This window comes from Bacillus rossius, chromosome 1 (assembly GCF_032445375.1).
Source record: "Bacillus rossius redtenbacheri isolate Brsri chromosome 1, Brsri_v3, whole genome shotgun sequence".
In the NCBI taxonomy this organism is placed as follows: domain Eukaryota; kingdom Metazoa; phylum Arthropoda; class Insecta; order Phasmatodea; family Bacillidae; genus Bacillus; species Bacillus rossius.
The window spans coordinates 102,696,645-102,711,091 of NC_086330.1; the positions used below are offsets into that span (position 1 = coordinate 102,696,645).

Consider the following 14,447-nt stretch of genomic DNA (forward strand, 5'->3'; position numbering starts at 1 on the left):
CCTGGGAAATACCAGATCTTAAATCCGTTACAATTTTATGCAGCTCTTCATCCTCTTCCTGATGAGCCTGAATATTTTTGAAAGCCAAGGGAAAATCGGTTAAGAGTACTTTACAAGCAGCTTCATCTAGGGATTTATCAACCTGTGTATCATTAAACATGCGTAAAAGGGTATCCGCAACTACATTCTGTGTTCCACGGATATGTTGAACTTTAAACTTTAATGAAGAAATTCTCATGACCCAACGAACAATTTTGCCTAGCTGGCGTGGGTGAGCCAAAAGCCACGATAACGCTTGGTTATCTGTTTCCAACAAAAATTCGGGCATGTTCTAGATAAGGTCTGAAATTATCGATACCCAAAACAACAGCCAAACATTCTAATTCATAAATCGATGATTTCTTCTCCTGAAATGCGAGCGTTCTGGATGCAGATGCAATAGGGTGTCTAACACCATCGAATTCTTGTGCCAAAACTGCTCCTATGGCTGAACTAGAAGCATCTGTTTGTAAAATAAAGGGTTTTGAAAAATCCGCCATGCGGAAAACCGGTGGACTCATAATATCCTGTTTCAAAGTTTCAAATGCCTTTTGTTGTTCCTCTCCCCAATCAAATTTCACATTCTTTTTTCGTAAGTGATTTAGAGGACTTTTTCCGCTAAATTAGGGATAAATTTTCAAAAGAACTGAATCGTACTGATGAATCTGGCTATACCCTTGACATCACGGGGTGGTGGAAAATCTCTAATTGCTTTGGTGCGTTCAGGGTCAATGGAAATGCCTTGAGAAGAAATTTTGTGACCTAGAAATGAAATTTCCTGAACTGCAAATTTAACCTTTTGGGGATTCACTCTTAAACCTGCCTTTTCCAAACGAGACAGTACTTCTTTCAGGTGTTGGTAATGTTCCTCAAAATTTCGGAATAAACCACCAGATCATCCAAATAGTTGTATACAAATTTAAATTTGATATCATGAAAAATCTGATCCAATAATCATGTGAGAACCTGTGCACCTGTCGCAAGACCGAAAGGAACACGAGTAAATAGGTATTAATTCCATGGTACACATAAACTAGTAATTGGTTTTGACTCCTGTTTCAAAGGAATTTATTTGATGGTATGCTGAATTTAGATCAATGGTCGTAAAATATTTTGCCTTAGAAAACCAATGAAATGCTGAATGCAAATGAAGCAAAGGAACAGACTCAATTTCATTTTTTTGGTTAACCCTACAAAAGTCTACAACCATTTGTTGTTTGCCGTTAGGTTTAGGGACCAAAAATGCGGGACTCGTATACTGTGAAGTAGATTGCTCAATGACCCCTTTATCCAATAAAATTGTTGCACTTCCTTTCTCAAAAGATTCATTTGGGGAAGTGCAAGATGGTAAGGTTGAATTTTGACATAACTTTTATCATTAAGTTTGATTTCGTATTCCAACAGTTTGGTAAGTCCTAATTCTGAGGTTAGAACCTTAGGAAATTGTTCACACAAATTTTTGATAGTGATACGCTGTTGGTGAGGTAAATGATTCAATGGGTCATTTTCTTTATTATTGTTGCTGTCTGTACTAATTTGTTACGTTGTATGTTTTTGCCCGGCTAACCACACATAGAAACGTAACAATACAAAACAAACAATGTTCCTGAGGTTCTGCTTTATTTGGAAATAAAAGAGTTTATTAAATTATCTTTGTTTATTTCTTTAAAAAAATGTTTTTTCTCATCGTTACATGGCTTCAATACACAATTTTACAAATGAATTTAATTAGAAAAACTTCGTTACTTGTACAGTTTTTGTCTTTTCTTATACAAATTTTAACGATATCTTTGAATTTTGATAGGATGAGGTCCAAATACATACCACAGCACCATACATATTGCCGTTGATGGTCGAGGAGTCTTGTCACTCGCCAAAGAAGAAAAAAAAAACTTAGTAATGTCCCTTGGTTAATTACCTAACTCAAGGTACCGTTGATCGCGGACCGAAATCACACGAGTCGGGCCGATGCAGACGCCTAGGGCCTAAATTTCTAATACATAGTCCGAAAAAAAAATGCAATTAGGTTAAAAAACTACGGCGTGGCCCCAGCCCCTAGGCGTTAAATTGTCCCTTAATAATTTTTCATTTGTTTCGTGACTTGCCGACGACGCGACCGAGTTCGGCGACGATCGAGCAACAAGTGACTTGGTCGACGAGATTACCTTCCCTTGTAAAGGTGAAAACAAGGGAGGCAACCCCGTGGGCCAACTGACCAATCAGCGCACATAATTCCAAAACATGACCATATAAGGAAATTCGTGCGGGCACATCACTTGACGCCAGGGCTTGCCCTGATTGGCTGGCTAGTGGTAGCCTCCAGAGACCCTTCCAGACGGTCGCTACAGCTGTGCGTACAACGTGACGCGTAAATCCCAAACACGCATTTACAAAGTGAAAAATAGCTTTCTGGCGCCAGAGTGTCGCGCCTGTCCGCTCTTCCTTCTGTATCTTCCAGACTATTCTCAAAATATTACACTAGCAGTATCCAATAGAATATAAAATTACCCAAAAAATTCAAATACAATGTTAAAAATTTAGAAAACAAAGTTGAAATTCATATAAAAACTTTTGTTTAAAAATGATGTCCTGTAAAATTATAATCTATACTGCTTTAATTACTGACATTAATTATCAAATATCAACATTAATTATTATGAACTAGAGTTAACCCTCAAATTTATAATTAAGTATCTCAAGGAAATAAGTATTTTAAGGCTTTCCATGAAATTTAACCAAAGTAATTAATAACAATTCTTAACATATCTGAACTGTTTTCTATATCAACAAAAAAAAATATCCTTCACCTCAAATTTATTCTTAATATTCTTATGACCCATTTTGCAATGCTACATAACCCCCCCTACTTTTTGATTGAATTTGCAAAATTAAATCAAAAAGTACAAAAGTGTAAATTGTTGAAACAAAAGAAATAACATACCATAACAAAAGTGTAAACAAATGTAACAAATTAACATCAAAATTAGAAATGCAAATCTTGACACAATAATAGCAAACCATGACTTTTCATATTATAAATCCTTAAAACAAATTTACAAAATTATAACCCAAACATTGAAAAATTACTTACAAAAAATTATTTAAATTCTCCATACCAATTTAAAGTGGCACATCAATCTTTAACAAAAAACACAACACTTGATTATAGAGCATCAAACTGTAAGTGTTGCATTCCTCACTTAAATTTCCACAAACAACAAGTTGACAATTCTACATTCATGGCATGACAAACAATTCATTATGACACAGTCGTATGTTTATATTCTTGAAAAACCAATTACATGAACTAATGTCCTTCCTCAGTTTTCAAATCATACCTCCCCTTTCAGCAACAGCAGCACATATATTAACATTGATGAGGGGTGGAAGCGACCAAGGAGAAGGGACTCACCCTTGCAAAAAAAAACATCGGACTCCATGCCGGAAACATATTTAAAATTAACCTCCTGGCCCCCCAACTGCCTCACAAACCACACCTCACAAAAAAAATATCTGCTGATTATTTAGGGGCAATACAAAAAAATTCACCTAAACTCTGGCCATCATGAACACACAACTGCTTCTGCAGCTTCAAAACTCGACGACTGTTATGCATTAACTTTTAGTATTACATTTCATACCTTTAATATAGGATATTGACACCCTGTTATTTAATTCAAAACAAACATTTAGCATTACCAATATGTGTAGCATTTTAATTTAAAATATCAAACATTTTCAAACTTTTATCATTTTCCGAAAACATAACTCATAATAAATTTCAGTTAACATCTTCCCATGAGACAACATTAAACAAACAAAACATTTCATTGGAATTTCATGTTCATTTGTCATTTAAAAAATATGCAAAATGTTCACTATAGTTTACTTTAGTCCAACATGATAAAATTCTTGATGACATTAATTTGTTTACAATATCAACATAAACATACTTTACACAATAATCAAACCTTGCATAGCTGATTGTCCAAATTGTTTCATTGACTCACACTAAAAAAGTACATACTCAACTTGCTTAAAATTTACCCTTTTTATTTTACACTTAATTAATTTTCCATGGTCTGAGTAAAGAGACGTGCCAATTAGCATCATTTACTCTGTAAACATTGTGGCCTACCACAGCCTTTATTTCATATGGCCCATCATACAATTTGAAAAACTTGGGTATCTTACCATCTATAAGGGATGACAACTTGTGTGAAGCAATTAAGACTTCATCCCCTTCCTTGAAACTCGTTTGGAAGAGCATAGCACCAACTGCCTCACCTGATGCATCATAAGTAATATAAAACATTTGTTTATATATAAATTCAAAAAACTGTTTCTTAAATATTGCAATATTAATTCCTTGTCAAAAAGCCAAAAATTTGAAAAATCTCTCTTACTACAAAGTGTCAACAACTCTTCACAAACGGTTATCTCCCTCTCATCAGTGCAAAATACAAATAACTTTGAAACTGGTTTCTCTACAAGCTTCAAGCAGACACCCCCTGGTCAACGAAGAATCCTCAATAACAGCAAAAAACTCTGAACAACTTACTTAAACTCCAGGAATTACGTCTCCATGACTACCTCAACGACGATGAATAAACACAAAAACTTCAACATCTTCAAAAACTTACACCTCGGCAGAAACCTCGACGACGACAACAAATCTTCAACTCCAGGAATTACGTCTCCATGACCACCTTAACGACGATAAAAATTTCAACTCCAGGAATTACGTCTCCACGACCACCTTAAACGACGACAAATACAAAAACTTCAACTTCGACGACGACAAATAACCTCAAAACAAATTATTTCCTTTAAAATCCCTTAAAAACCGCTGTTACTCTAATTCTCTGCTGCTTATGATAAACTCCTCAAATCCCATGAAATAACCACTTTAACTCACAAATTCACCAATATCTCCACTCCTCATATCTGCACCAACAAAACATTGACAACATTATCACTTCAAAACTGTTGACACAAAATTTTCCTATATTTCATCCCAAAGAAACAACTTCTAATGTTACCCTGTCCATTCCCTCTAATATTACTCAGCTTTTCCTCTACTAATCTTTCAAAAATATGCAAAATGTTCACTATAGTTCACTAGTCCAACATGATAAAATTCTTGATGACCTTAATTTGTTTACAAAATCAACATAAACATACTTTAAACATTGCACAGCTGATTGTTCATAATAATGTTTCATTGAATTATTCTAAAAAAATACATACACAACTGGCAAATATATATATATATATATATATATATATATATTTTTTTTTTTTTTTTTTTAAATGTTTTCCATTCATTCTTCTTATGTATTGTCCATTGCAATGCAACACCATCCACATCCAATTTAGTGATAAACAATTCTACCTGTTGCTCATCCGAACCCCTAAGATAGCCGAATACCTTCTCACATTTGGTGATGAACTGTATTGGAGTAGCTCCTCGATCATCCCCAAAAAATTTAGGCACTGTTTTTTCGAAAGTGTTTACTTCGTCTACAGTTAAAACTGAACTTCTAATATTACCCTGTCCATCCCCTCGAATCTTACTCAACTTTTCCTCCATTTTTTGTAAACACTCTCTACCCACATCATCCCTGAAATTCTCTAACTGGTTATTTATTTTTGAATTTTCTGTAAATATTTGTTCAACATTAGCCTCAAAATTCTCCTTGACTTCCCGAATTTTCTTTTCATTGTAATAGATATTTTGGGAATTCTCAGTTACTTTTAACTGCAAATTTGTGATATCCCCTTGATTCTTGGTTATTTTGTTTTGTACACCTTCATTATGTTGTACAAGTTCGGAAATTTTATTACTATGTTCCTGAACGGTTTTACCTGTTTGTGTTAAATTTATCTGAACTTGATTCACTGTTTTTTCACATGTGTTTAACCTAGACTGTACCTCCTCAATCTGCACTTCACAATCATTTACTTTACAGACACAGGAAGATATTTGTTCATTAAGATCATTCTTAAGTGCATTAAATCGGCTCTCAACTGTATTTGTTAGTTCTTGTCTTACTTGTATAATTTCTTGTGTAAGTTCCTGTTTAGTGGCATCTAATTTTTGTTCCATTATATACCTGAATTCAGTCTGACCTTGTGACATGTTATGCATCCCTTGTGACATGTTATCCATCATTATCATTAATTTTTCTAACATTTGATTAGACATACCTGAACCCCCATAACCTCTACTGGACTACCATTTGCAGGCTGTTCCATGTTTTCCGACTGCTCCTGCACTAATTCAATATTCAAATTAGGATCGGACATTCCTGAAGTTTCAGGAAAACCCGAAAGGTCATCCTGACTGTCTGTACTCATTTTTCTTTTGGTTTTACTATTATAAATGACCAAAAAACGTAAACAACCCTTTAAAAACACATTTAAAAAAAAAAAAACTTTAACAATGATAACCACAAATACAAAATTTAGACCATAAAAATGTAAGTTTCTGTCCAATTTAGACTTGCTGTTTCCGGCGATTCATCCCTCGTTGTCCCGCGAAGTACCGAGATGATCTATGTTGCTGGAATCGTGTCCCACGATGTTGCTCGAATCGTGTCCCACGATGTTCTGTGAAGCGCTGTTCTACGATGTCCTAAAATGTAGTTCTCGTCGCATTCCTTTCCCACGATGTCCCGCGATGTTCTTATACGGTGAATGCTGGCTTCTCACGCTCGTTTTCGTTTGTTGATGTTTACAAGTACGACGCGAAGATCACACGATCCACTCTCGAATCACTCGTTCACAAGTTATGATTTTGCCGATGTTTCAAAAAGTATTACCACAGTTAATTTAGACATGATTGGCTTTTACTTGATAAGTTTTTACTGATTTTCCGAATGTTTACTTTTATCATCAGGCAGTGTCTAAATTCGTGCCCCACGTTGGGCGCCATGTTGTTACGTTGTATGTTTTTGCCCGGCTAACCACACATAGAAACGTAACAATACAAAACAAACAATGTTCCTGAGGTTCTGCTTTATTTGGAAATAAAAGAGTTTATTAAATTATCTTTGTTTATTTCTTTAAAAAAATGTTTTTTCTCATCGTTACATGGCTTCAACACACAATTTTACAAATGAATTTAATTAGAAAAACTTCGTTACTTGTACAGTTTTTGTCTTTTCTTATACAAATTTTAACGATATCTTTGAATTTTGATAGGATGAGGTCCAAATACATACCACAGCACCATACATATTGCCGTTGATGGTCGAGGAGTCTTGTCACTCGCCAAAGAAGAAAAAAAAAACTTAGTAATGTCCCTTGGTTAGTTACCTAACTCAAGGTACCGTTGATCGCGGACCGAAATCACACGAGTCGGGCCGATGCCGACGCCTAGGGCCTAAATTTCTAATACATAGTCCTAAAAAAAAAATGCAATTAGGTTAAAAAACTACGGCGTGGCCCCAGCCCCTAGGCGTTAAATTGTCCCTTAATAATTTTTCATTTGTTTCGTGACTTGCCGACGACGCGACCGAGTTCGGCGACGATCGAGCAACAAGTGACTTGGTCGACGAGATTACCTTCCCTTGTAAAGGTGAAAACAAGGGAGGCAACCCCGTGGGCCAACTGACCAATCAGCGCACATAATTCCAAAACATGACCATATAAGGAAATTCGTGCGGGCACATCACTTGACGCCAGGGCTTGCCCTGATTGGCTGGCTAGTGGTAGCCTCCAGAGACCCTTCCAGACGGTCGCTACAGCTGTGCGTACAACGTGACGCGTAAATCCCAAACACGCATTTACAAAGTGAAAAATAGCTTTCTGGCGCCAGAGTGTCGCGCCTGTCCGCTCTTCCTTCTGTACCTTCCAGACTATTCTCAAAATATTACACTAGCAGTATCCAATAGAATATAAAATTACCCAAAAAATTCAAATACAATGTTAAAAATTTAGTAAACAAAGTTGAAATTCATATAAAAACTTTTGTTTAAAAATGATGTCCTGTAAAATTATAATCTATACTGCTTTAATTACTGACATTAATTATCAAATATCAACATTAATTATTATGAACTAGAGTTAACCCTCAAATTTATAATTAAGTATCTCAAGGAAATAAGTATTTTAAGGCTTTCCATGAAATTTAACCAAAGTAATTAATAACAATTCTTAACATATCTGAACTGTTTTCTATATCAACAAAAAAAAATATCCTTCACCTCAAATTTATTCTTAATATTCTTATGACCCATTTTGCAATGCTACAAATTTCTGCAAGGTTATCATTTTGCTGCTTGGTGTCCACAAAACATATTTTAAGGTTAGGTTGAAACTTAACAAAAACACACTTTTCCTGCATATCTAGGACAAGTCCAGATAGAGACATAAAATCTGCTCCTAGTATAAAGTCTAAAATCACATCTTTAGAAATAGAAACTAAACATGAAAACATCCAAATAAAGTTTGCAATTTTCAATTTGATAGTCGCACGACAAAATATGGGTAACACATCATTAGATGCAGTGTAACACTTAAAATCACCTTTCTCCACAAACTTGACTAGGTTTGCTGCTTTTAACATAGTAAACAAATCATATGAAATAATGGAACGTGTGGATCCTGAATCTACAAGAGCTTCTTCTTCAAAATTATTGAAACTTAGTGCTATACGAGGGACAGGGGCAGGATTTAAACCCACAAAACTAGGTAGACCAAGACGACGATTATGATTTGGGACCAGCTTAAAGGAATTTTGGTTCCAAAGTTTCTTTGAAAATGCTGGGCAGTTTTGATTTAATGAAATAGGTGAGCATTGTATTGAGAATTATTGGCTTGGTTAGTTTTGCAGGGGAAGCCGCTCACTTTACAGCCCTGCTTTAAACTTTTTCTTTTGTTTTAGTGCCCTACACTCTTTTATTACATGCCCAGGCTTCTTACAAAATGGCAGATAGGCCAATGATGAGCTTGATTCTGATTTCCTGGCATATTATTCTGAGTTCGTGAGTTTGAGGTCCTAAATACCGTATTTTGGCTAGGTTGAATTTCAATACGGGGACTAGAATATTACTTGAATTGTTTATTACCAGAATACTGAGAAAATGACACATTTCTGTGATGGTCCGCAAAGCGGACATTTTGAGAGTGAATGCACATCCTATCCAGTTCAGAAAATGTACAAGGCCTAATTAAAAAAAACTAATCTGGATCGTTCATCAGGTGTAAGCTCATCTAAAATGGTTTTAATCACCTCCTGTTCACTAACTCGTGAACGAAAAATAGCAGCCGCCTCTTTTACCTCATTAACATATGCCGCGAGATGTTCACCTGGTTTTTGTAATCTATTGTAATTATTCAACTGTAGTTGGGTCAGTAGCCTAGATGGGATGAAGAAACTAAGTATGTCTTCATGATACTGATCGAACAAAAACATGTGTAATGGCCAACTGTGTCCTTTCAGCCAATGGACCGAGCGTAAAAGGGTATATAACCTCTAAAATTTGAGTTTCATGTATACTATTACTTTGATTCAGTTTGACGATGAGCTTGAGAAAATTCAAAAAGGTAGGAATATGCAGACCATCAGTGGTCTGGAAATCTTTAAACATCTTTTCTAGCGGGTGAGTCAATTTACCAAAAACATTAGGCAGCGAAATGTTATGTGTTGTCACTGGGTGTGGTACACATGATGCATTACTGAAAGTGACTTGACAATTAGAACTCGTGGGCTGACTGACCGTGGTGTAAGTTATGTTAGCAAAATCAACCACAGTAGGATCAGAATTCACATGAGAAGGACCTGGAATAGGTGCAGTAGTAGGATGCTGATTAGAGGCAGAGGGCAATGCTAGCCCAACAAGGCGATCACAGACTTGTGCCATGGATGACACAGGGTTCAGGTCTCTTAACAGGGAAAAATCTAATTCTAATTTCAAGTAGTTTCTTAACTTCTGCAAAAACATTTTTTAATGAGGCAACCTGCACTTCAGACAATACAAGAGAATGTAACTCTAACAGGCATTGAACGAATCGCTCCAGATGTCTCAACCTATTTCTCACTCTTGGCAAAGTAAGAGCAAAATTCTCATAATCAACAAGATTTGTCATTAATTCTTGTAACACAAGGATTTTACTTGAGACCAAATAAAATTCCTCATTAGGGTCAATTTTCTTTAAATTACCACTAACAACAGGCACATTACTCTGAAGGGCAGTGCGCAGAGATTTACGCAAAACGGCAGTGGTGGTGTTTTCACATGGGAGACCACGCGAAAGACACTCAAAAATAAGTTCATCTTTTAACAAGAACTCAGGGACAATAGTAGACGTCATGGTAAACAATTAACTTACAAAACTTATACTAAAACCAAATTAATAAAACAAACTATTGCCATCCCCAAGCCATGCAAATCTCTGAAGCAGGGACACATACAAGGAAAAAAAATCCTACACCTTCACAAGCAACACAACAAAACAAAATGCCAGAACCACCAGCTCTGCTACCATTTGTTCTGCCCTATCTACCTCAGTCGGTTAGGTTAACCTTGTGGGGTGGACACAACAGGAAAGATCCAGGACCTTAGGCTCAATGGCACTGCTTTGTATGTGTAGAGGTATACAAGTAGAGAGAAAATGCCGACTGGCTCATCACGTGGCTCTTACAACCAACAGAAAACACCACAAATATTTATTTTTATAAAGTCCTTTAAATTAATGTTTTTCCTTTTGTTGCATGAATATCTTGAAGCACTTCACTTTAGATTATAAATAGGTTTCACATTTCTCACAATTTACATTTAGATATGATTAAAATACAAAACTTACATAACAAAGTAATTATTTTCAAAATTCACAAAATTGAGCCTACATGATGTCCAGTTTGCAAAAAAAAATATAAAAAAATCATGACAACAGGTATGAGTACATGCAATGTTACGGAGTGCAACAGCACAATGAGCAGATGAATCCTTTACCAATTTTCATTAAGCCTTTGTCTACAGAAATTTTGAATCATTATGTAAACTATGGAAGTCTTGAATTCTGACCATTTGAGTAATAGCTTGTGAAAAATAATTAATACTGATAATACAAAAATTATTTTCAAGTGCTTAACAATACTGTGAAAAATTAAATGAAAAATATGAGACTTTTAGAAACCTTACTAAAAACCAGCCTATTCAAAACATTTTAAAGTAATAAATGTGTATTGGTTTTACTTATATACACACGACTAAAGTACTACTATCAGATATTCTACACTTGCGAACAAAATTAGTTTTCACTATTTTCTTCATAATATAACTAAAGTTATATTAAAATTAATCTTCCAGAAATAAATAATTTACAACTGGGTTGCAGAAATAAATAATAATGACTATTTAACATTTTCTTATCTTTTCATAATCACGTGTTAACTGAAGCAAGCATAGCAATTATCTGCCATTCATTTCATTTTTATGTTTGTCTCCTTAGTAAAATAATAGCTTTTGACGTGATAACCTCTTATAAATCGATGAACGCCGGCTGCACGCATGAAAAAGAATGACTCATTGTCACGTTCCGCCTGAGCCGAGCGTGCAAGCGAGAGCGTGGAACAAGCGATAGAGAGGCACAATCGGCTTGTGACGCATCTATCTCTCTTCCACTCCATCGGCCGATGCGTCCGAGTAGAAGAGAGAGAGCGGTAGCACACAACCTACACGTGAACTGTTTTGTCAACTGTCTATAAAGTGAAGTAAAAAGTTAATGTGGTTTGTATGCAATTTTTCGTCAATGTTTTCTTATGACGTTATCATGTAAAATTATCGTCTGTAAACAGACTTTACAGACAACCCCCTTTTTTTTCCCCCAAGCCTATTTTAACATGAAATATGCAGTACAAATTTCATCTTATAAAAAAAAATTTTAAAAATGTTAGAAGATTAATTATATTAAAGTGATCAAGAAGTTGCAATCAAGGAAAGCACATTTGAGTGACTCAAACAAAAATAAATGTAAAATTCTTTACTTTTTAGTGGCTTTCATGACCCTTTTCTAAAAGCATGACTTCTTCACATGGCCCAATACACACAGGATATAGGTTGAGAACCAAGAACCTCCACAATGCAACAGAGGATGGCTTGATATTGAAACATTGCTTACACATATCGTCATGCAGCGAAGATACGAACATCTTCGCCTTCTCGACATTACTGACAGTTGCAGGTACGACGACAGCTTCAGTTACTGCAGTTTCGGTTAAGACCCTGGGACCGCGAGGGCCAAACACACTTGTTTCTGCTTGCAGGAGTGGCTCAATGACATTTGGGTCCCACACCTGCAACAACCTCAACAGCCAAGGATTTCTCAAGCTTTACAACGTATGGGTATGTCAGAGTGAAGACAAGCTGGCATGCTAACATTAGGACAACAATAAACACATGGCACAGCCAGAGGTAATAAATTATTTTATAGGTTGAAGCCGAGTGGACACTAAGTCCAGTCGACCGCAGCAGAGGTGAAAGATACGGGGGTTTTTACATTAAAACCCAACGGCAGTGGTATAAGTGTTTTGAAAAGAATCACAAAGAGAATAAGAATAATTTAAAAAAATATATATAACAGATTTATTTATCATAAATCGCCACTGGGGCATAACAACATTAAAGCTACATTAAAGCACGACCAACTCATTCCCGCAGGACGCAAATTTAGGATAAAACATTTACACAACAGCATTTACACATAAATAAAAAATATCATAAGCAGTAAAGCGGACTTGGTGGCTAGGCGCTCTAAGGGCACAGACAGTACTTGGCATGAGCAATTAACTAAAGCCCGAACGAAAACATGGGTTTCAAACACAAGTGGCAATAACATTTAAACGGGCAACATAGAAAAGTTACAGTGCGGCCACAACGCGCGAGAAACAGACAATAAATAAAAACAGACGTTAAACTTCATAGCCGAGTACATACCTAGAGATGCAGAGCCACCACCGCGGTGACAGCCTTCAGATCAGGAGAGACCCAGAACGACTGTGTCAAGACTAGCTGAGGGCCGGGCTTATATAGCTCAAAAACACATTACAACAGAGAGCGCTGGCGAGGTGGAGGGGAAGAGAACTAAGTAGGAGGAAGGGGAAATTGGAGGGGGAGGTCAAGCTGAAAAGGGAAAGAAGGAGGAGGGAGGGGAAAGGAGGGAAAGGAATGCTATACATGTACCGCAAAGTGCTCAAAAAAATGCTGGAAGCAGGAGACTACTGCTTCAAGGTTTTAATGACACACGGTTATGCACACAGACTTAAGACGACAGGACCTCCAAGATTATCGTGTGCTCCAAACCACTTGGGCTACCAACTTTCAATGCTCATAAACTTGAGTGATACCACGGTGTTGGAAACAAACTTACGACCCTCACAAAAAGAGCATTACATTTTACCCAATGGTTATATCAATGGCAATCAAGTCTGATAAACAAATTTGCGAAATCAAGCAAATTTTTGATGAGTGCTTCCTAGAAAAAAGCAGGTAAATTTTCACAGACCACTATAAACAGTATATGCATGAATCTGAGAGGTTTTTTTTACAATAAAAAAATGCAAATAATACACATTATTATCTCATTTCATTTGGTTTGGGTTTTAGAGAATAGATTTCCGCATCTACATTAAAATCACAGGATAATTTTAGCAATGCCAAGCACAACCAATTTTTTCAAGGGTAGAATTGTTGCTGTAGAACTACCGAAACACCTCAACAATGAATCAAGAAATGTTTAATGACCTCGCCCAAGAACAAAACGATGTTACGAAGAAAAGCGGTTAGCAATGCTTAAAAAACATGATAAAAGTTAGTCTCATTAAAAAAAATACGTACCCGAACATCGGTAGAAAATATGATCAAAGTGAAGAAATCATCGCTGCCAAGATCACTCAGGATGGTTTTCATAGCATCCTTCATCTGCTCGATCTTGCGGCCCTGCATGGAGCCACTGACGTCCAGGACAAACACCACGTGCTTCCGCAGCACCGGCAAGTCAGACGGGGCGTAGAAGTGAACAAAGTACCCATTGTTTATCTGTAATCAGACACATCCGCTGTGCGTTTAATATTGCTATTCCCACAGAAAAACACAGTTCTTACCTTTATTCATTAATAAAAATTAAGTAGTATTTTAGGAGCCCTTTTTAGAATTTCAATAACTTCAGATATACATACATGCATATTAAAAAAATTTTCACCTTGTAATTCACAATAAATTATTAAATATTATAGTTCAAAAATTAACTTAATGAAAATCTTCTGCCTCAACATTACAAAACAAATGCAGTTTCAAAGAGTAATTTAGGCGCTACACATACATCACTGTGAAATACCTGCAAATTGATTGCACAATAGTCAGGGTCAAAAACAAAAGAATAAATACATGCAACAAAATATG

General features: G+C 36.0%; 1 protein-coding gene across 4 annotated transcripts in view; it reads right to left on the bottom strand.

The window, feature by feature from the left end:
• The window catches only part of LOC134540990 (inter-alpha-trypsin inhibitor heavy chain H4-like), a 149,830-nt gene that overhangs the window by 79,320 nt on the left and 56,063 nt on the right, over positions 1–14,447 (bottom strand). For all 4 annotated transcript variants that reach the window (XM_063384130.1, XM_063384121.1, XM_063384104.1 and 1 more), the window contains 2 exons: positions 13,884–14,084; positions 12,169–12,343 (listed from right to left, as the gene is read on the bottom strand). In XM_063384130.1, the coding sequence (XP_063240200.1) occupies positions 12,169–12,343; positions 13,884–14,084 (376 nt within the window). The remainder of the gene's footprint in view (positions 1–12,168; positions 12,344–13,883; positions 14,085–14,447) is intronic.